The sequence below is a fragment of the Aphis gossypii genome, chromosome 2 (assembly GCF_020184175.1).
Source record: "Aphis gossypii isolate Hap1 chromosome 2, ASM2018417v2, whole genome shotgun sequence".
Taxonomy (NCBI): Eukaryota; Metazoa; Arthropoda; class Insecta; order Hemiptera; family Aphididae; genus Aphis; species Aphis gossypii.
Window position 1 is genome coordinate 86048439 of NC_065531.1, and position 26516 is coordinate 86074954.

Here is a 26516-nt window from a genome sequence, read left to right on the forward strand (position 1 = left end):
AAGAAATAATATGACACTATTTATGGTAGTTTCACACTTCCAAACATAGCCGGAAGATTGAAAAACTTGATAAACATAACCCCTACAAATACAGAGTTATCATGGAGATAAAACATTATTTTCATGAGTTTTATCAAATAATTTAATAATTATAAGCTCACCATTATTTTATTTTTAATACTATTTTTTATGGTTTTTGATTCAACATTTTTCCTTAGAAATAAAAATTCAAGTGTATATTGTTAAATAAAATAATCATTCTGATCGTTTTTAAATCACAAATTACTCACCACTAAAACTTAAAAGAATGAATAATATACCTACATAAATTAATACATCAATAACTGAATTTAAAATTGTCTAGTTTTATTTAGTGATAATATTATTATTTTTCATTTAGGCTATTTTAATTATTCTAAAAATAATAATACCTTTCGACGTTTGAATATATATATTATATATATATTGTATAATTCTAAATATAAGCCTTATAAAATGTATACATATTTATAATGATTATGATTATTATATAAAATTATAAGAAATAATATCGTTAAAAGAATCAGCTGTATAATTTAAATTGATTTTTTTAATAACTGTAATACTGTATGTAAGGTTTTTAATCAATCAGTGTACAGATACCTATTTTAATGCATACATACAATATACATTATGCACTAAGCACATTATAGATACCTACATACATAATTATTATTGTATTACGTACTTAATTATTTTTAATATAATCACTGTTTTTATATTAAAAAAATATCAAACTTCGTTTGTAATATTTTACTTACTAAATTGTTACTTTTATAATAATTTTAAACGTTGCAGAATATGTTTTCCTTCACATTTTTTCTTATTTACATTACATGTAGGCTTTAATAATATTTTTTTTTTTGATATTTCACCTTTGAAATGAAATAAAATATTGTACCAAGCATATATTTTACGAACACATTATTTTAATTTTCTAAACCTATGTTTATTATGTACAAACAATATATTATACATACATTTTTCAACATTATGTTTACAATAACCTATTTTAAACTCGCTGATAACTTTATTGTAGCTCATAAACTTGTGTGGCTATGTCTGGTAATTTTCAATTTGTTTTCCTTATACAGGGTGGGTCAATGCCCCTAGGGTCTCAGTTTTCTTGTTTTAGCTGTGTGATGGTTTACCAAGAAAAATATCACAACCCACACTGTGTATACTAATTTAATCTCAATTTATTTATTTTTAAATACAAAGAACACAGGAAGTAGTATTAAATCAAATTAATTCTTTCAATTTAATTTTCTTGAATTACGAGGCAAAAATTATTAATTTTTCCTTCTATTAAATAAAAATGTTCAATTTTAGAGTACATGTATACAAAAAAATCATTTAGTGATCACGAATGGTCATCAAAATGTATTTATGTATTTTTTAAAGCAAAAATTATAAATAACTTAATTTTATTACTTAACATTCGATTTTCTTTACTAAAATAAATTTACAATATAAGTCTATAAATCAATAATATTCTTGATAGTCTATTAATTTACGGTTATAAAAAATTCAGTTAGATAGTAAAATGAATTTTAAAGAGAATCACTAAACATATTTACACTAAAAATATAACGATATCTAAGATTTTCAAACAATTTAAGATAAGTAATACTTTAAAAAAAAATCTTATAAAAAAGGCACGTTGAGAAACAGATTAGAGATGATTACCATAACTGAATATGTTATAGTTGCAAATGAAATGGACCATATAACTACGACTTTTTTAATATACCAGCCAAAAAGCATATATTTATATACATTAAATATTTCTACTTGAATAAAATATACTAATAAAATATACTATAAAATTATACATTGACAAATTTACGTCGAAAAAAATTTAAGTATTTAAAATTCGTTGGGGTGTTTATATTTAATGTTATTTTGAAAATCATCACGCGAAATTAACTTCCTTACAGCAGTAATAATATTCCATTTTAATACCATATTTTGACCTTCTATTATTATGTTTATTGAATTTGAAATTATAAATTTTTATTACAGTTGAGTTTTGCTTATTATAATGAGTAATAATATTGAACAATCTTAAGTATACACACAAAAGTTCAAATATGTATGGTATATATAAAATAAAGATAGTCAAATGGTTGACTTTTGTATACCTAGTAATGGGTGACGCCCTAAATTACGATCAAAAACATATCATAACTTTGTGCAACATTTTGAATTATTTTAGTCCGGTCGTAAAAAATTATCTTTAGGTAAGTTTATCATATAAACACAAATGCTCTTACCCAAAGATGCATCGTATGTATTCATGTATTCAGATGTCATGAACTGTGAAACTAACGCCGTTTTTCCGACGCCAGACTCGCCAAGAAGTACCACTCTGTACTTGGGTATCTCCTCGGCAACGCTAGACTCTCCAGAGCTTAGATCGTTATAGCTGCTATTTCCGCCACAGCACGAACCGTCAAAAGGTGATATTCCACTTAGATTACTGGGACTATGTCTAAAAAAAAAAAATCGTAATTTTGTTAATAAAAAAATAAATCAACAGATTTTTAATGACGAACATAAGTCATTATCGCTACAATCAATCGTGCATGCAAAAAATGCCCGATATAATATTATTATATTATAAGAGTTCCACATAGTGTAATCCTAATTCCTAATAATATATCAAAAAGAAATTGTAGGCGTCTCGGCTACTTCCTTTATACATATATAACGTATTATCAGTTATCACTATAATCCTATATCTCTCGAAACACGAGAGACACCCATGGGAATGTTACATCTCTATACCATGTAATATATATTATACACACACGCACACCGTGTGTTGCGATTACGACAGTGCGGTTGAACGAAATTGATTGATGTACGTTTATGTTGACACCCGCATATTACATTTTTTTCTCAGTGCTGGTTTTATCTGGCGTTAATTAAGATTATGTCAATACAGTAATTACATTGCTCCTATACAACAATTTTAGAACTGCGTAAAATTTGCATCTTTATATTTTATAAAAACTCTGTGATTATTGCCATTAAATGTGCTAAAAGTAACGAACCATTTATGAAGCAAACATGACTCACAAGTTCGAAATTAATTTCGATCTTATCAGATTATGCCTTATGACCTATGTCCTATATGATTTAATTATATTAAATTTTACACACACGTAATATGTCAAAAGTGTTATATTAATACCTATATCATATTATTATGATTAATAGAAAATTAATTGAATACATGTATAATTATTATAGTTTCCAGTGAAAATGAAATTATATTTTTAGTATTTTGATAATAACATTTTATAAAATAATTATTTATTTAACTATAGGAGTTTTTACGGTTATAAACGTAAAATAATTTATAATTATTAATTGCATTAAAAAATAAACAATTATTTAATACATTCAAGGTAGGTAACATCAAATATATGACGCAATCAACAATAAAAACAAATGTATTCATTTACACGTAAATATAATACAAACATGAAAATATTTTCATTTTTGAATCGAGTAGTTCTTCGGTAAGTTTATATAACAAAAGTATTACCTTTTAAAATATTACTATTATATCAGATATAGTGGTTATTAAAATCAGTCATAAAATAGCAAGAATATTAAAGTGAAAAAAATAAATCTTTATGACAGATTAAATTTTAGAAAATAGATTATCTAAAATAAAGTAATTGTTTTTTCACCTATTAAAACATATATTTTAGTATCATCATAAAGAAAACAAAACTCAAAAGTTTAAAAATGGTTTCTGGTCAATAAATTTTAAAATTTCCTACCAACATTATATGACTTCACCTTTAGTATAATATTAAAAATACTAATATACATATTGTAGGTAATATTTATTATTTATTATAATTTCTACTAAGTAATCAATGATATACTCGTAATTTATTGTTACATATAATTTTCATAACTGAAAATTGTGTAAAACATTTGTTAAGTATATTTATCGATTAATAATTAAACTTTTTCGAAAATTATACAGTTAGAAACTTAATGACATATTATTTAATATTTTTTTTATTTTTCAATTTAAATAATCTGTGGTTACAGTGGCCATTGGGTATTATTCATAAGGTTTAATTACACGCATAACATCTAAATGTAACAATACATAAATTATAATAAAAAGACTACTTAAAATTTAAATACTAGATAATACGTTGGGGAGAATTCTATCTTGTTGAGTAGATTGGTGACGATGATGAATTTGATCGAGGGGGAAATAAAGTTGAGATCCTATATGAGTAATAAAACGAATGATTCAGGAAGCATCCATCCAGATTTTATACTGTACGAAGAATTAAAAATCAGTACGTGCCCGTGTAATATTTCATATTCGAGTGCAATGCGCGAGATACCTTTTTCCCTACATAATTTTATTTTATTTTAAAGTGCCTAAAATATCAACTAATTATCATATTTGTTAATAAAACAATTAAGCAATACTATTTATTCATTAATTGTCAATTATTTTTAATATTTATAGCATTTTTATATACCTAATATATTATGGAGATTTTTTTATCCAAATTTTTAACTGCATTATATATTTGATATTTTAATAATTTAAATTACATATTTATTTAGCTTATTTTAAAGATTTTTAGTGCAACAAGTACTTATCCTTTAGTTTATTATAAATAATATACTTTTTAATTAATATGATTTATTAAAGAAATTATTATATATTATATTTTGCTTAATAATGATAGGTATATTAAAGTAATCTCAACTTATTTCAGCTTTAGGAAGTTATTTTTTTGTACTTATGAAAATTATTTTATTTATTTCTAATAAATTCTATTTAAATATCATTTGTTTTCTGCCATAACAATCATATTGTTACAAGTATATCAGTTTATTTACAATGTTTTTGTTTTTTGCTTATTTTAGGCTTTTTATTTAAATCCATTATGCTTTTTCATGTACCATTTTCCGTGGTTTATTCACTGTTCTCTATCTCTTAATTCTAGAAACTTAAAGTGTTCACTGATTCAGCACTCCGCCGTTTCTTGGTCGTCCCATCGGTATTTTTGTGTTTAGTTGACACATTGTACACTCCAAACTATACATCTAACCAAGTTTATCCCTCATATTTTCATATATTGATAACTTCTATTATATGTAGCTAAAAAAATATGGTCTTTAGCTTTGCATTTATTCATCATTCATAATTTTATATGTATTCTTCTCTTTAGTAACAATATAGATTGTATGTAACATTTTTTGTTTCGAGTATAATTAATTTATTTTCATCCAACTTTGATGATGCCTACGTTCCATATTCTCATGTATAGGTACAATACTAATGAGCACTTTATATAGTCTTATTTTCATTATTTTGGATTGTAAAGTTGACATAAAGAATGGCACTAGTTAAAAATAGCTCCTATTTTATATCGTTAATCTCTTTGAGGCTATTTGTTTGTTGATTAATATAAACTCCAAGTTATTTACAATTGTATACCCTCTCGGAGGTAAAATTCCCAACTGCCTGAGAATCTTGTGGATACATATTTTTTCAATATATTATTAAATATTTTATCTTATGCTCGTTATTTTTCAGGCCAATATTTTTGTCCAGTTTTTATTTAGTTCAGATATTTGAGCTATTTATCGCTATATATTCCTCGGTTTCTCCTAAATTTGGAAATATGACCATATATATTTTTTTTTTACAAATACCATTACAAAAATAAAAACACTTAAAAATTTTAACTGCAATATCGATAAAACCATAATAATTGAAAACCAGAAACACAGGTCATTATAAAAGCTGATGTAAGTCATATTAGCTCCTAGTTTTGATAATATAAAAATAATTGTTAACCACGTACTATTATACGAGACATAATAAAGTACCTAAATATTTCAAAAATTATTTTGGAGCAACTAAAATACAATATACCACATATTAATAAATAATAATGTGCCGGCATTATGAAATATATAATAGAATATGAAAAAAAATATATATATAAATACGTAATATAATAATGTTAGTCTGCTTATATCTTGTGAAAATATTTAATTATCATGGTGTGTACGCAACTATGCTTATAACGGTGATGTATAATTTTAATTATACGAATAAAAACTGTGATATGATGCTACAGTTTCTGTAAACTGGCAAGTTAATTATGTCGGATTTGACACAGGATTTTAACTTTTAATTAAATATATTCAGTCATATGCATATATGTTAATGGTAATTACGAATACACTCGCTTGTTTCAACTATCAATCAAACCTAAGACATAATAATTTAGTGGTAGGAGAGCTGACAGTAAATTGATGCGATCGCTTAAACTGCCAGAATCGGTTTAAAGGAAAAATGTCTGATGTTTATCGTCCAAAGCAAAACTGCAGAAAAAAAAGAAGAATGCAAGAAAAAGGAGTTTTAGAAAAAGCTTAATGTTGCACGTTTCCATTTCATCTAATAAAACAAATTACATTGTTCAATCTATTAGAAAGAATTTCAGTAAAATAATGAAGACCTTTCTTCAACATTAACACGCAAATTAATAGAGTAATTCTCGACCGATGAGGTATTCAGGTATTCAACACATATTTTAAGTAATTTGATATACAATTTTAAAAAAAAAACTTTTAAATTAAAAAAAATAAATCATAAAAATAAAGTTGTATTTTAAAAATATAACATTTTGTGATAACATATAACAGTGATTAAATGGTAAGTATGTAAGTCCTCGTATAAGTAAAACAATCGAACAATTAAGAAAAATTGTTTAAAAAAAATAATTTATAAAAAGTTATAAAGTTAACAAGGAAAAAAATATTTTAAAAATCCATTTTATATGACTTAATACACGAACACAAAACATTAATAAAGCTACGTTATAAATTAAAATATTGTTCACCTAACTATGAAATTCAGTATAATAAGCGTAAAATTTATATCAACTGTTACAGTTATATAAAATACATATTTCTTATTATTAGTTATAGACGAATGACATAAAATATATTATTTCAGAAATTAAATTTGTACATAATTATTTTTAATATATTATTTAATTCTAGAAAGTATATTATCAATTGTATTTTAATACATACATACTACATTTGTATAATATTACTAAATGTAAAACTAATATACTAGGTACCTATTATCAATTAAGTAATTTTAAAATAATTGTTCGTGGTTTATTTTAGTTGCATTATTAACTTTTTTTTATGAACGTGATTATATTTTTAATTCTCATTGTTATTGTATTATTTTTGTTTATTTTATAGTTTGATATAGATAAAAATATTTTTAAAAGTATTGAAAAAATATAAAATATATAAAATATATTTGAATTTATATAAATGACACAAGACATGTGAATAATTGCAATAGTTTATATAGATCGAGTTGAATATATCAATGTGTTTGAGAAATAAAATAATTTTATTATAATTATCTTAAATTGAGCTCAGAACTTCGAAGACGTTGGGTTAGGTAAGGTTAAGTTGTTTAAAATTCCTAGACTACTTCTGTTTTCCACATATTCTCGGAAAAATAAACAAGGAGGTGTTTGAAAATAGGTGGTTCTTCACAGGTTTGCACAGTAATGGTTCTTCCCGTCGCATAAGATGACCACGCATATCGCATATGAATAATATTTTATTTTTTAAATTAACATACAATTAATGATTTACGATCAATACATCTTATAAATTATATGGGTTTTTTATTATTTACCTATTTTCAAATTATTGAATTAGCCTTCTAGTAAAATAATCGGTAAAAATATTATGGAATTCTTAGGATAGCTGTTTAATGCTATTGATAAAATTATATTATTTGTTGTTGTTTATTAAATCTATGTAAATCTAATACTGTATACAAGTAAAAATATTTAGTGTTTATATAAAAATAATAACAGATACAAAAAAATCTTTAGTATTTTAGGTTTTAAGTGGGGCTTAGAAGAATTATTGGTTTTACAATTATGCTTTTGTTTCACAAAGATACGCCATTGTATATTTTAAAAATGTTCAAAGACTTTCATACAATCGTTAAAATGTTTAGTTTATTAAAATTAAAATATAAATATACAATATGGATGACATATAGTATATTATATAGTAATTATTTATTGAACACGACCTAAAAATGTCAATATGACTTTTTAAAAGCATCACTTTTTAACTAATTATTAAGTTGCTATTTTTTCTCATTTCAAAATTATATATCTACATAATTTTATTTTGAATTCTATTATTTTATCTTTATACCTAGCTCAAATATATATATATATATTTACGGTATGAGATAAAAGACTTTGTTCGGGCCAGGTATGTAACATAATGAAACGCGCGCCCTAAATACTTCGTTCACATCATATACGACACACTAACCGACCTATGTAAATTGTGCATATATTTAAAATTTAAATAGCACTCAACAGGAAGTGAACAGGGTCGCCGAGCAAATCCTGTGAGTGCTAGTGTGTGGGTGGTGTGTTTATATATGTATAATGTATATATGTGCGTGTGCGTGAATTTAAACTATTAGACAATTAAGTAACTCTGATAAATAAATGGTAACTTAAATGTTAAGTACCAAATTAATATATAATATAAATAGATAGCAAAAATATAATTCACAAAACGGATGCTAACCGGTATTTCCTATCTTTGCTTAATATTAATAATACATTAATACAGATATAAAACAATACGGCCCTCCTGGCTTCACAATATAAAAATATTACTAGGCAGCTATTGGAGCTACGAGATAAATATAACAATAACATGTGGCCCTTCTGGCTCAATAATATACACGAAAAATAATAAAAAATAACTCATAACTTTATGGAACGCAGTTTGGCTAGCTGGTCCTATAACTAAATAATAATATACTTCGACAAATTAGCGATTTGCGTACAACGATAACAAATATAACACAAAAGAAAAAAGAAAAACATAGCGATTAGCGCTAATAAAACATAGTAGCGATTAGTGCACACTCAAAACTAAATATGTATTAACTAGTCCGTATGGCTAATTTTATAATGCTAAAAAATAATATAATTTTACTATTTGAGTAAAGAAAACACAATACTATAATAAAAATAAAGTTCTAAATTTGCTTATGAATTATTGATTCCTTTAAATGCAATCAAAACTTAATACAATTATAGTTTATAATTTTCTTTAATAAGTAAATCAAATTATATGGTGTCAAATCATGAATTTGTGAACTTATTAATGCGTTTTATTGATCATTTTATGATTAATATCCTAACCAACATATGGATAGAACCATTTCATTCTCCGATCAATGACTCACGAGAAATCATTCAATATCGTTCCAATAAATTTCTAACCCAAAATCGCAATAAAAACAATAACGTTAGATGCACACATAACTATAATCAAAATCGTAAAGTCATACTAAATTACATACAACTTTCAATCGACAAAGCAAAGTAAAGAAAGTTAACGAAATTTTCTATTTAATGAATTACTTTTAAGAACCATGACCTTCATTGTTATCATGCGTTAATTCTATTTAACGAATTCCTCTATAATACAAATTTTTATTTTGTTCCCCATGAGACTTCATTAAATAGAAGTTTCACTGTATATCATATAAAATTTATAACAAAACATTTTTATTACAAAATTATAATAGTTTAAAAATTGTGTGTATATATTTATAATAGTATTTAGAATATTAGCTGTATAATATTAAATTTTACTTATTTGCTATAGAAAATCAAATCAAGTGGTAAAAAATTGATCAAAACTAAAATGTATTCGACTATTTAATAAGTAGTGCATCAATGAAAAAATATAGGAGTTTAGATTGTGATAACATTGTCAATGGTTACATGAAAACAAATCCTTATTTTTTCTGATAATACTAAACGATATGCAACTAACCTAACCTAAGAAAAAATTCTAAGACCTCTTTGTGCTTCACTTCCTTATTCAACCACGATTTCTCCTACTTTTAAAACATTGCCAGAGCATATATATAGTTATTAACATTTGTTTCATATATTATTTTAAGTTTTAATTCTTAAAGTTATAATATAATACCAATTTTTTAGGATTTGATTAATACAAAAAAAAAATGTGATTTAATAATATCTACAGTATTTTTTTTTTAACTTTTCTTCGATACTATTTGAAATGTATCTTAATAATGTATACCCCAGAGTCAATACAGTAAGAACTAAAATGCTTAGTCTATGAACTACACTTGTAAAACAATTCTATTATTCATATAATTATTATAATCATATTCGTACATTAAATACTTTTCAAAGTCCATTACTATAATTACTACTATAATTAGTCATTATAGTCTTTCTTCACCAGCATAGATACATATTTTAATAGTCAATAATTATTAGGTTATTTTTTCTACCAAATTATAATTTAAAAAAAAAATATATATATATATGTATAATATTCACTTGCTAGTTGTTGAATTGACGCTAGTATTACTTCTGGATCTTCTATTTATAATACTATCTCCACAATTTACCACGCCTCCTTTATTAGTTATGCTAAAAGTACGAAGTCGGTACAACTCGTCTCCAGATCTTGGATTGTATGGTTTTTCTGGAAGACTGCAAACACGAGGCCTTACGTGATCTGGAACTGAAAAAAAAATTATTTATAATTATATTACACTTATGTCATCACTGTTAAAGATTAAAATAAATACCATCAATGGGCAATGACCAATATAACATAAATACACTGATCTTCTATAGTATAGTAATATTGCAACTAAAATATTTAACTCTAGTAGTACGCTGATATCTTTTTTATCCCATTATCTAATGTACTTAACAAAATCCATATACGTTAGGTATATTAAGAGAAAAAATGTGGCGACGTATGATATTTATAAATAACTTAAATGTGTGTATGAATTTTATTGCGTCTTTCTGTCAAAGCTAAATGGGAAATAGGTACTTACACTAACTCCAAAAGTATATTTACAAGAAAAAAAATTAATTTTACGTATCTATCATTCACGTGTAAAAAGTATTTAGTACTATACATTATAATGTGTAAAATTAAAAAAAAATAATGTTTCTTTATAATTTATATGAATATTAAAAATTAAACAAAATAAATATTTTAATGAAGATAAATGATCTTTTTATAAATTTTTTTCAGTAGTGTAAAATTATTCGATATGTTTTGATATAAGTGGTCTACCGTATAATAATGTTCTGATACCTATGCATTTGATCGTACCTATAATAATATAATAATCCTCTTAAAACGTTCATTAAATCCATTTTATCATCAAAATTTGTTCAACAATTAAATTATTTTATATAATATGGTATAACAAAAATATAAATAAATAATAAGAAGAAAGTATTTTATTAAACTTTTGTCAAGATTTCGATTATTACCATACTTATTAATTTTAGAATAATTTTACTATTTTTAATATTGTTTTTTTGTTGAAAGAAATGTCGCTTAGTTAACAACAAATGCAGTATAATGATAGGAATGGTAGATACTCCACAGTTTAAGCTAAATAATTATACACGAATATTAAACAAAAACAAAAGCTCAATGACGTAAGTCTTCTAAGTATAGTTATTATAAATTGTACAATAGCCCTGTAACTAAGGTGCATATTATGAATAATATGCTGTATTTCGTACTACCCTTTTTTATTATTTTTGTACAATAAGAAATTCCTAACTTACGCTATCTAAATATGATAAATTGGATTTTCTAATGTATTATCATTACTGGTACCCTTTTCCTAAATTGAAAGTTCTAAAATTGGCCACCGCCCTCATGTCGTTTTCGTAGATACAGCTTTTTGAAACCCATAATTATGATGGTTTACACTATGTTAAAAATAATTTATAGATCCTGAAATTAATTGCGAATTAATCTAATTTTAACTATACTGTAGTAAACAAATTTAGTAGAAATCATCGAAGAATTATAATCATTAGATTTTAGATTAGATATTATTATTTGATCGTAAATATTATTGCCCAACATGTTTACTCTTTAGTGAAATTGGGATTAAAACGGAGAATCCGTAAGAATAATAACCAACTACAGTATCTACGCAATATTTTTTTATCAATATTTGCATTTTATTTAATCATATTTTTTATTCATTAAAGAATTCAATTTCAAAAATCAAAATTTAAAATATAAAAAAATATAATGCGAAATTCACAATGAGTCATATGAATGAAATTTTAATTGAACATTATTATCTTTTAGGAACAATAAATAATAATAAACAAATTAATATATCAAATTTGCAGTCTTATTGAAAATAAAAAATTACTGATAAAGTTAACATTATTTATGATTGATTCCATTATAATGTTATTCAAGGTAAATAAATATATTGAATATTATATAAAAATATTAATTTGTGTGCTCTATCTAAACAAAACTTCTCTTCTTTTGGTATCAATTTAATCTGGCATTTTATTATAGCGAATTTTATTTTGAACAGATTGAAGCAAGAAACCCGAATTCATTTTATATTTGTTAGTCTTAGATTAACAGTTTTTGTAACGAAAAATACTCTTTCCAACATATTTGTTAGAGGTACTAATAACAATGCAATAGTTCTATCCTAGTATAAAAACATTAAGTAATAACGATATAATATATCATTATGTATGAATAAAAATAATAAACATAAATTATATGCTACATCTTTAACCCCTTGACAAAACTGAATTCTAAGAGATTTTTCTCTGTAGATGTGTAAATCGTAAATAATATAATAATAATATATTTATAGCATGAATATAACCTACGCTAAAACTTGTAAGTAATGACGACCTACACACATTATGTATCTTTGAATAAGTAATTATTATCAGTGTGAATATCACTCTATGATTTACATGGCAGAACATACTTTACACGTTTATCACTTATCAGATATACTGTCAATATGCATTGTACATAAAAACATATATATATATATATTAAGTATATATTTAATATTTTTTTTCTTTTTTAGATCTAGTTATAGAAATACACGCATCTATTAAATTAAAGGGGACTCGTCGTGAATTAACTGCGTGTCCTGGCACTTAAATTTACGAGCTTTCAGATAACAGACTACGTGGGTTTCATAAATTATATTTAACCGACGACAACGACCTGGAATCATTTTTTGTATGTGTTTAAACGATTTAATAGTTTAATACAATGAAAACTTTTTCTCTATTTGTAAGTTTCTTAAATATATACAAAAATATGTGATGATGAAAATAATAGGATAATAAAATCATGTAAACTAAAGCTGAGATTTGTATTAACATAAATAGTAGATATTAATACTCAAAAGTGGAAAGTCATTCTTTTTTATTACGTTATAAATGTGTTGATTTCAAAAATTACTATTACAAACAGGAAAAAATTCACAAAACTTTTTTGTTTGACGTAAGAGTTTGTTTTCAAAAACATTAAGGGTGGCCAAATATAAATTATCATGTTTTGAATATTTACAACTTAATTAAAGGCGATTTGTAACTTTACATTATATAAATGATATGATATACAGACATAATATTATTATTACCATTTAAATGAGTTTTCATATAATATGATATAATACATAACTATTCTAACCACTTTGTGCTGTAGATAATAATATACTAATTATAAACGTTGCACAATATTAAATTATAAATTTATACTAGTCACCAATTAATAATAACTAATGTCATTCAATCAAAACATATTATCTTCAAAATAAAATTTGTTTAAATTATAATATAGTATATACCAATATAAGTTATATTATGTAATTTACCAATTTATGAGTACAAAGGTGATAAAATAAATTAAGTTTAAACTATTCTCATATTATATTAACTATTAATATTTAAAATAAATGTGTGAAATACTTTTGAAATTGTCAACTAATAGGTATTAAATATTAATTATAAATACATTACACAGATAAATGACAAATTTAAACATTCTTAACTAAAAATTGAGTTGAAATTTATTTCGTAAAATTATTATGTAAATTTTATACTCAACATTAATAAATATATATAATATATAAAATAATATAATAAATAAGTTGAAAAATAGTTTTATGAACTAAAAATGAATAATATAATCTTTATGATTATGAATATATTTATTTTAACGGATTTTGGCTGATTTTATAAATATTTTCAGAAGAACAGGTGACGTTAGAATAAAATTATAACTTTAAAATAAGAATAAAATTAGCATTGGTTGATTCTTAATAAGTTTACTTTTAAAATAATTATAAACTAATAACTATAATATTCATAGTACACCTGCAACATAATATTATTACTTATTTTAGTCAAATTTTAAACAAATTAATCTAATTTGCCACTATTACCACTATTATTTTTTTGAAATATGATTCAAAAAACTAAATGATAAAATAATATTCAAATAATTAACTATAATGTTTATTCAAATTATAATATATTTTTCATAAGTTTGATACTTTAAGTATATTTTTAAAAACCAAAAAGACAGCGGAGGAAATTGTGTTTGAAAAATATTCTACAATCTCAAGTTATGGAACATTAAGCTCAAACAATAGTCATCTAAATAGTATGCGATGAACCATAATATTACAAAATATATAAGTATGCTTATCAAAAGCAAAAAGTTTTGAATTAAATTCATATTTTTTTAATATTAAAGTTTGTATTAGGTACCACAAATAAATAGTATTTGTTATTTAACAAAATACCTTCAATAGGTACATTGAATAAAATTTAATTGACTGATTTTTTTTTTCGAAGGTAAATAAAATATCAGGACAAATTCTTGGACATAATAACTCAAATGGGATTTTCTTTTATGTTTTTACTTATTTTACTTGTCGGGTGGTCTCTACGAACCATGATTCATATTTTGTACAACAAAAGAAAACGGACCTTCAAAACGCAAACGTTTATTACTCGTCATCCCAAGGTTTTGTGTTTTCGTTTACGAAAATGGTCTACAGGTGTTATGATTACATTGGATTCCATAAAAATAAAACTACATAAAACGCTCGAAGAAAAAATATAAAGAGAACCGCTTAAAAAACAGCTCTTGAAGTACTGAGTTTTTTCTCTTCATAAAACTAAAATCAATATTAGCTTAATCCTACAATAGTTTAATACAATATATGTATTATTGTAGTTATATGAATAACTACAATTAAAAGTATTTTTTGTCTAGAATTAATTTTTAAGTTATGATAGTTACTATTGAAATTGAAAAATTCTTAAATTATTTTTGGTTTTCAATAATTTGAAAATAAACTTAGTACCTGCTTGTGAATATGATATAATTTGTGTGTTAGATTATATGATATAGTCACACTAAAATAAATATGAAATATATTGCACATTTAGAATAATAATTTAAACGGTCATGATAATACTGACTGACTAAATACAATGCAAATGTTCAAAATAAATATATATGTGCAATGTGTGCATACATAATTGTAAACCTACGCCCATAATTCTATTATCACAATATATTATTATGCATATTGAACATAATCGTATATTATGCAAAAAGTGTGCAGCCATAAAAAAATATTGGTAAGGATGAAACAATTTAACGATAGTGACCTATTATCCCGTCATTTAATTACCATTGTTCTTCCAAAGGCCTAAATAACACACAAAGGCTGCATTTTCCATTTCAAATACAATTATACATTTATGCTTTGATATTATTATATTAACTATTATATGAACGAGCTAAATAGTACAGTACCTACCTACAAAACCTAGCTATTTGATGACATTGCTTGAATACCATTGATTTATTATTATAATTAATAACCAATGTTCCATTATTTGATAATAATAATATGTTTTTTGATGCTCATTTAAGGGTCATAGAGTATACATATTGATTAACATAGGACTCAACACAAAAATATATAATATACAAATTATTTATTATTACAAAATGATTAGTTATTTTAAACAAAAACTGATTTATTATTATGATGAGAAAAACTTACTAATCAAAATTTAAATATAGATGCCTAAGTTCAGATTCATTATCAAAATTAAAATCAAAATTACTAAGGCTATTACAGATTTGAGAATACGGCTTTAGATTTCATTAATATTGAAAACTATAGCATTGCGTGTGGAATAATTCATTTTAGGCAGTCTTAGACCTGCCGTAATTATGCAGCATATAATATGTATATAAATTTGTTATAAATTATATTAGTTATAAGTAAGGTTAGTGTAATAAGTGTACCTATATTACTTATTACTAATACGTAATACACAAACACGAAATAAAATCATTTTCTGAAACACCTTATCGTATAATATTAATAAATTGGTGACTTCTGATAAATAAATATGATGAATAAAAATCCATCAATTTAATGTTTCTTTTCTGATACTTCAATGATTGAAAATAAATGCATTACGAGTAGTAAGATTATGAAAACATATTTATTTATTCAATGCTTAAGTATAATATAAAAAAAGGAATTACAGGAAATTATATAAAATAAACTCTTATAAAAACAACAGTAAACCACTAAAAGAGTAGATAAATATATGATATTACTTATTAACCTCTACCATTTACATAATATATATAAAGTAAAATGTAAAAACTATCGATACATAATAAATAAGTAAGTTGTAAGTTTTTACTTATACAAATAAATTTATTTTAAATGTATAATATATATATGCATAGCTAAAAAAAAAATCATGAAAATTATAAACTGTAGTAATAATAATAATAATTATACGAATCTTTCCTTTAACATTTTTTTAGTAACGATAGGTCAATCTTTTTGTCACCAATATTTAACGTACAGCGTACCTAAACAATTTTAATTTCGTTGATAGCTTTTTTATCCGTTCCGAAAAGGTTTAGATATATAAATTAAATAATAAACTGTACAACATATGTGAACACGGACAACCCACTCGCATAACATACATACGCAAACGCAAACGCATAAAATTATTTGTCACAAGTCACATCGTATTATATTACTGCAACGGGAGTAGTTATTATTGTATATAGTATATAATTTATGATTCTCCCGGTACATTAGTTAAACAACTGTTAAAATGAAGAAAATACTTATATCAGAATTGTTTTTTTTCATCGTTGTTTCGGATGGCTTAATAAATTTAACAAAAAAATTGTATTTATTAAAAATAAAATTATTTTAAATTTTTGCGAGTGATTTTAATTATGGATATTTATCCAAAATTTACGAGCACGTTGATTACTAACTTTTACAACACTCCTAGATCGATAGTGACTCAAAAAGCTGGAAAACTGAAAGGACGTCAACGTTATCGCTAAATATACACAACTAACAACACGAAGTTGATTTAACGGTAAGAATTTATAAGGACATTATATTATACACTCTGACTCAGTAAGTAATTTACAAGTGATTCGATGTCAATTCAGTATCACTATTGGTTTGTTGCGTGGTTACAAAATTATCTATTTAAAAATATATATTTATATTTGTGTAGGACTAAATCAAACAGTAATAGTGTTTATAATATAAAACAACATTTTTATCATAAAACATAAATAAATTAGAACCTTTTATCTGAGATATCTCATCTCAATAATAGGTATATAATTACATATTTAAAAAAAAAAGATAACCTATATTGATAAAAACATTACCAAATTACACCTTGATTTAAGCGAATATTTTATGTTAATGAAAATGTAGTCATTTTAATATAGTTAAGTGATACTATTGATTCACGCACATCAAAATGTACACTAAATTATTTATGCAAGTACGAACACGTCCAAGTATACTAGACCGTACGTTTAACGTATTATATTAATCAAACCACGTCCAGTGTTTACGCCTAAAGGGTTTATCGTTACGTAAGGTTCACTCCTGCAAGTTTTTAGTAAACATTAAACACGAAGTTTAGAATTCTATAAAACCAATAGCTGCTAACTAGTTTGAATAACACATGACTTACTAAATTCTAACCAGACGCCCACAATAACGAGCACAAAATAGTTCGGATAGTAAACGATTTCAGATTAATTTACGATAAGTTAGACGACCATGATGACAGGCACGGAATAGATTCAACACATATAATAAATGTTAAGTCAATATCAATCACCCTAAGTAGAATAGTTAGCTTCAAAAATAAACAAACACTTGCTCATCACTGTCTTCTTGTAGAGCTATCATCTTTTCTCGTCTGCTGCAGTGCTCTATATATATAGATTATTCCCTTACTGATATCTTATATTCTAATTCACTTCCCATTATTCCATTATCGCTAAACACCAATATTGTTTCCTTTATTCAATCACTATGCTTTCATATTTAATCACTTAATGATTAAATAATTGTAAACTTTAAAATCGTTTTTTTTATACTGCTTATAATGTTTAATATATTATTCAATAAATGAAGAAAAATTTAAAACTTAAATAAACACACATATTTCAATAAAATCACAAATTAGCTTGGATTTTTACATCAATAGCTATCAATAACATCAATAACATACTAGCTGACAAAAGCGATCTCATATTAACACACCATCACTCAAGTCGTACGTTATTTTTTTAAGCAATGATATATTTTTTATACATCTGTTCATTTGCTCATATTATTGTTTTAAATTATACTTACTACAATTTTAATTCCATATTTACTTATACCATAGGTTGGGTCACTGACTTTTTCTGTATATTTATTACATAGCATAGGTATATGAAGACCTAAGAAAACGAAGAGGTTCACTCTATATATAATATAATATATATCCTTCACAAAAGGAAATTGCTAAAATAGCCAGAGAGACCCAATCATATTATTATAACGGTTGCCACAATTAATACGGTCGAAAAGCTTACAACGCAATATACATGCATATCATAGAAACCCGCCGTAAATTATCTCGACTAAATGCGAGACGGTCAAAAGACGCGGGCACGATACGATCAGTGGAAGACTATTTCCGGTTCTATGGATTTTCACTGACTTAAACGCGCAGTTAAGTTGGGAAACATAACGGACTGATAGTAGAAATACGTGCGTAAATATGATGTGGTTATACGATGATTTAATATAATACGACAGATATATCACAACTACAACTCCAATTTTGATTATATAAGACATTTTTTTATGTACATTCTATAGGTAACATAGAAATAAATTTTGTTTGTCTACGTTATCAGCATTTCTGTTACGAAGACTCGTTATTGTCTAAAGAAACTACATTTTTAAACGAGACATTCAGTAAACGCTATAGATAAACGTCTACTCAACTCACTCTCTCAACCGCAACAACAATAAGAAATCACGAAATTTTTCGAAATCGATTTAATCACTTCAAGTGCAGTTGGCAATAATTGCATGATAACCTGTAGTACTATGATTTTGTGTATGTGTATGTATCACACTTATAGTTCCAAAATTTAATACACAAATAATTATATAACCGAGAATATGTGCCTCGAAGCCAATATTTTTAGTTTAACATTTGAAAAAAGGCTCACGAGAGGATTTGCTGTCTCACTAAAAACGAATTTTTTTTGCTTGTATATAGGATATTACCTTTAGTTACAAAAAATAAAATGGATATTTTAATTTATATAATTTTAAACCTGTATTTTTTTTTTTGTTTTGTCAAAACTGTCCAAACTATTGCGTTAATATATATGTATAGTTTACAAATAACCGAGTTTAAGACAGGACAAAGTCACTGACATTATTTAATTTGTTACGGATAACGCCGTCCGGGATCAGCTAGTATATACACTACACAATATATTTTTATGAACTTAGGTTTTATACATATAGTTGTAATATAAATATAAATATAAAAATACTATATAATATTATATAGTAGAGATAATATCCCTGGGAGATATTTATAAATTATATACATATTATACCTAGATGGGTTATGTTTTTTAGCGCATATAGTATACTGCTTATAATAATGGTTATGATAATGATAATAATTATAAGAGTAATATAAACCACGTCGTCTAATGTCACGGCGATGTTTAATGTGTATCGATTACACGGTAGCGCATATAAATAATATATAATAATACATGTAAGCGAAGGCGGCTGTAATGCTCCGTCAAATCTCCCTAGTTGGGAGCGGACGCGGTAACGGGTAAAACACAATAATGAATATTCATTGCGGTCGTAAAGCGTTCGTCGTCGTTGTCCTTACTTTATACTTACCGCGACCGCTCGTCGTCCGTGTATCGCAAAGGATATATATATATATATGTAATGGAGTGTGTACAATATAAACACCGGTACATAATATATATATATCATATATTTTATACCACGGTCGCTGGTGACGTGAACACTCGACGGATGCGCACCACGGAATTCAGGGAATGGTCTTATACGTATACAACGCTATAATACACACGCGATGAGAAATGTTCAAAGACGCCATTATGTCGCTTCAAAAAGGGGAGTCGGGGTAACATTTATCTATAGCCACTCCACCGGCGCTTGCCGGAGTCGAGCGGGTCTCGCATTATTGCTGCAGCGAAATGACGTCGCAGGAATACGGCCGCCGAGCGTGGGCGTGTGCACGATGATCGCAATAATAATTCACGTACCTACACGGCTCTAGGTATATATATGTTATTATTGTACGACTGATATAATAATATAATATAGTATAATATGTATGCTATAGCTGATACTGCACGGCGTTGTCTGAGACAAATTAAAAGTGCCATGCCCATTGGTTTACCCCGTCTTAAATTTCATTAAACATAAACTACTGAGCTACATAAACATTCAACCCAATAATTTGGATGGTTTTGACCAAATATAAAATACAGGTCTACAATAATTATAAACGATTAAAATAACTATTTTACATTTTGTAACCAACGACAACCCTAAACAAACAATAAATTATTCATTTCTCATGAGCCAACAAATCCTTGTGTGGAACCTCTCATCTTACTAAGTATACAATTTTAAAATTGACTTTTAGGCACACATTGATATATCCTTTCAACTATAGGATTACCCTGTGTACCAAATTTCAAAACCACAAATTCTATAGAATTGACTGAGGAAATCTTACACATGGTAGGTTAGGTTAGGTTATAACCTAACCTTGGATATAGAAGCAATCGTTGCCTTTTATATTCGTATACATATTACATTTGAGGTAACATGTCTGTGAGTGATATAGAAACGCATTCATATTTATTAAAATAAATAATGCAGATGAAAGTAGGAAACATACATCGTTATAATATACTAAACGAATATACTACAGGATATAACTATATGATATTATCAGACGATAAAGAAAAACAATAGATATTTAAAAAATTAAAACTTTAAGAAGTATAAATATCATCAACGTTATAAATATATACATAATTAATCAATTAATATAGAATTGTATTTTATTGGTACTCATAAATGAGTTTCAAGTAAAAATAAATTTATCCCTGGAATAACAATAAATATAAGATACAAATTCACATAAAAAATAAAATGTTTCTATTAATAAAAATAACGTAAGAAATTCTTTTCATGAGAACTAAAAATTGAAGGAACAAAAAAAACATCTCTTTGAATTCGTACAACATCGAGATTTGCATTATTGCAAGAAGTGGCAATTCAGCATAATCTATTTAAGTATAATTAATTTGTGTGTTTCAATGTCTGCAATTTATTATTCCAACTAATATTATACTCGTTTAAACCTATAATAACTTTAAATGGTTTAAAGATCAACTGTATACAAAGAAATTGTGGTTTATTATTTTTTTTTCAAAGTTGTAAAATAAATTGCACAATAATATTTCATAATAATTCTATATTTATATAGGTAATTAAAAATATATATTATTTAATATAATATGAAAAATAATATCTGAATATACAAGAGGTAATATTAAGCCTTTGATTAAGTATAAAATTAATGATAAACACATTATTTAATTAAAAATTATTATTGAAAAATTATATTATAACCAATGATTAAACCTTTATTAAATTTTAATTTTTTTTTTGTAAAATTAATCAACTATACAAATATTTTAACCATTTCAAAATACTTGTACAGAAAATATAAGTGAGGTACAGCTCTTAAAATATATTTTTTTTTAAATTATCAAGACATAAAAATGTTAAAATAATACAAAATAACAAACAACCCTTTTTCCCAAAAAAAGTTAATCGATTTTAATGCATATTTTATCTGAATTACTGTAATATAACAATCGTACATTTATTTTTCAAAGTGGTATTACCGTTAATTTTACTGTATTTTTCGTTTGTTGTTAGTAATTTTTTCGCAAACAACTGAGAAATTTCAAAACACTTAAAATTACTATTTTTAATTTATCAAGATAAAATGAATAATATTTCAAACACCTTACTTTAAATAACTTCTCCCACAAACATAACTTCATTCCTAGTCTCTAATACTAAGCAAATCATCGGTATATGACACGAATTCTAACTTAAAATTATATATTGTAAATACATACGTATAACATAACATAATTTTGCATTTCAATTCATTGCAATATACGATTAATTTAAGGTTTTATTTTCCAATTATATTGTTAAATATAGCTATAAATAATTCCCACTTGCAACTACGTTTGTGTACAATGAAATGCGTATCACTTTATAATACACGCTACGCAAAAAGTCCAGCTGTTATTGGATATCGTTATCGTGAGCGTGTACAGTGTTCTTATATATACATCATGAGCCCTTTTTTTCTACCCGAAGACGACGACGGCACGACGGGCGCCGGCATCCCCTCGACTGCAGTCGATTTTTTTCCAACAGAGTGCTTCGCATGGATAGGCCGTTGAACATAAGCCATAAACCAGACGCGATTGTCCCGTGATATATAATATTATAAATGTGCAATGTGCATATTGGGTGATCCTTAACGTAAGACACTAGCTATTTCAAAAACTAATAACTTTTTTTTAAATATTTTTTTTTACATCATTTTAAATCATTTTTTCATTTATTAATGATATTTTTTTAGTGGTAAGTAACATAGATTTTAAATCCTGAGAGAAACGAAAAATGTATTGATTTTACAACCATGTGTATTTTTTACTTTTGTGTGCCTACAAATATTTTTTTGGGTAATAAAAATACTTTGATTTTCAAATGTGGGAATTTTTTCTGGTATAAAATTGAGTTAAGTTAGTATTTTGGAAGAGTCAAAAGTAATTCCTAAAGGTAAATTATCTAATCGGAAAAAACCATTACCTTTGTTCCCAAGAATACTTGTCACCTATTTGTCTTAAACATAAAATATTTCATCATAAAAACAATACAAAATCCCACAACTATTCGAAATGTAAATCTTAAAATATTTATTTATTTATCTGTTAGACACTTTATATTATAATATTATGGTAGTATATTTTATACATTATTATTTATGTATAACTTTATTATCTAACTACTCATCATAAATATGCTATATAAATATATAATACTAAATAAAAAAAATTAGAGGTGGATAAATTCCTGTTTCCCCAAACCTACAACAATCAACCTGCCGTCGTGGCAGCTGTGCACCAACTTGAAAACACCAGATACTCGTATATTATATTTAGTTCCGACGACGCGGACGTACCAAAATTGCATACCCTACACCCCGTCTCAACTATACTAATATTAATTTATATTTTAGTCGGAACTCGATACTTATATATATTGTTGTTGTATCATAGAGAATAATCCAAATACTATAGACAATATTTGTTTTCTATCTACCAAACAATCTTTTAATAACGTATAACGTCAATTGTATTACTCAGCTATATATTCTCTAAAACTACATTTATTTTTTGATTAAGAGAGCAATTTACCGTTAAAACATAAAATAATAATTAAAAACAATTTAATATTAAGTTATAGGTATATGATAAAATAAATTTTCAACTGTTATATCCGTTAAACTATACTACAATATACGAGTATAATACTATATTTTGTAAAATATCCAAGTAGCGATTATTATTATTATTATTATTTTAAATTTAAAGTTTTAAACATCCACTAAAATTATATAGCAATATATTAGTTATTTTTATCGTATAACGTCATTACAGCTACGAATTTATTTTCATAGATAACTTATATCAAATTAATTTTTTTAGAGACATGGCGTTTCTCCAGCGCTTTCAAGTCAATACAACTAGCATGTCTTTATATCTACATAGTATTTAAATATTGTAATACCTATTTATATTGGTTATAATATCGTGTACAATAAAATCCCACGCAAAAAGCATATATATTGCTTTTAGTTTATTTTTTTTTTAGTTAAACGGCTTTATTGACTACATATGTTATTGCCATTTACCATTTTATTATACCACACACGTGTGATAGCGTCACAATTAGATAAATCTATAATAACGTTTTTTTAAAATCTTGATAAATTGTTTGGATGAAATTGTCAATAGGTATTTTAAATTGTATCAGTATACTATTATTATTAATGTTGTTATTTTCGTTATTATATAGATACAATGGTAAAAATGATATCGATATTATTTAGTCTACAATTTATAAATAAACACTGCTACACTGCTGTTTAATCATATCATATGATTCGGGAAGCAATAATAATGAACATTACGTAATATGTTTACGTCTGAAACTATACGAGCTTAAGTTAATACGTAGACGCAACTCGTTCTAGTGGCAATTTAATTGAACATTTTTCTGGGATAAAATAAAAAATGAACATAGTTACTATATATAATGTCTTTTAAGAATAAATATTTATATAAATCTATTTTAAAAACCTATAATTATTTAAGAGCCGTTAAAATTATGTTGTTCAAGGCACATTACTCATAGTCCACTACTCGTATAATCCATTCCATCTAAATAACATTTATATTTACAGTACAATAAAATAATTGCGCTACTGAAATTAAATTAAAAATATATTATAATAATAGTTAATATATTTTATAAAGATAAAAACCCTCAACGCGTTAATCCGTATATCTATAATCGATTATCACATTATTTGTTTCACAGATCTAATTTTTTTCAAACAAATAAATAACTACTCACACTTACAGATAGTATTTATTTTATGAAGCTATATTTTACTATGATGTTTTTGTTTTGTTTTTTTTTTTTTTTTACTGTTTATAATAATTCAATTTAATTTTTCAAATTAAATTAGAAATTATATAATAAATTTTCAATACTTTTATACAAAAAACGAATTTTAGGGTTAAGTAAATTGGTATTTAACCAAAGGACATCTTAAATTCAAATTCAGTATCCCCAAAAACACTTAAAATATAAATTCAGTGTTTTTCAATTAATTATTAAACATTATTCGTCTTTGTTGTTTTTATCATAAAAATTGAATCCTTTGCGTTTTCATGTCTCAAATATTTTCAACCATTTATCCATTATTTATTTATTTTCTTTTTGTATAATATATACACTATACAGTATACTTATTTATTGAACATTATGTAAATACTTAATATTTGTTATTATTCTAATAACTTAAGCATTTAATATTTAACAAGAATTATAAATTGAAAAAATAACTACATCCTAACCTATTTATTATTTAATATTTCATTGAAATATTTTGATAGAATTATTTTTACGTACACAACACACATTATATAAGTCATTTGTTCAAATTAACTCTTTTTAAAATTTTTAAACCTCACAAAATAACAGTTCACTCTACTCACCACGAATTTGAATTTTTAAAAATCTAAAAAAAAACTAAGAGTATAATCTTTAGATGTAAAGCTTAAATAATAATAAACTAATAATAAAATGTGTAGGTATTCTATAGATACTCACTTGGTACTTTAAAAAATATAATGAATACATTTTTTTATAATTTAAAAAAAAATCTACGGTTTAAATTATAAAAATTTAAATATAATATAATAAATTTTTATATTATTTTTCTGATTTTCTCCCATATAATTAATAAAGGTACACATAAGTCTGAATAAATGTATACGCTCAATAAACTATTTATTTTTACCAATTAGGTATATTAATAATATAATAATATATATTTATAAAATGATTTTTGTCTAATGGTTAAAAATAAATAAATTATTGTTTTTATTTATAATTAAATAAGTTATATTACCCTTAAAATTATAGTCTACTCTATTATAAAATAATAATATTATAGAAATCCATTTAGAATCAATTTTCATACATCATTCATCAACAACACAAATATTCTTAAATAAACTTTAAAATATATTAAATTTACAATTTTATATTCAAGAACACTGAATTTAGAACTTTTTATTAACCAATCATCACATTTTCATAAACATAGTAAAATAATTGTTATATTCTTCCATCTCATCCCTTGAAGTATATATGTATGTTATGACCATATTATCATAACATATTTTTTAGT

The 26516-nt window shown here is 24.7% G+C and overlaps 1 protein-coding gene across 1 annotated transcript in view; it reads right to left on the bottom strand.

The window, feature by feature from the left end:
• Positions 1-26516, bottom strand: part of LOC114119203 (myosin-G heavy chain) — a 73012-nt gene that overhangs the window by 36531 nt on the left and 9965 nt on the right. The window contains exons 3-4 of the mRNA XM_027980698.2: positions 10503-10689; positions 2316-2533 (exon numbers count right to left, since the gene is read on the bottom strand). Coding sequence (XP_027836499.1) covers positions 2316-2533; positions 10503-10689 — 405 coding nt within the window. The remainder of the gene's footprint in view (positions 1-2315; positions 2534-10502; positions 10690-26516) is intronic.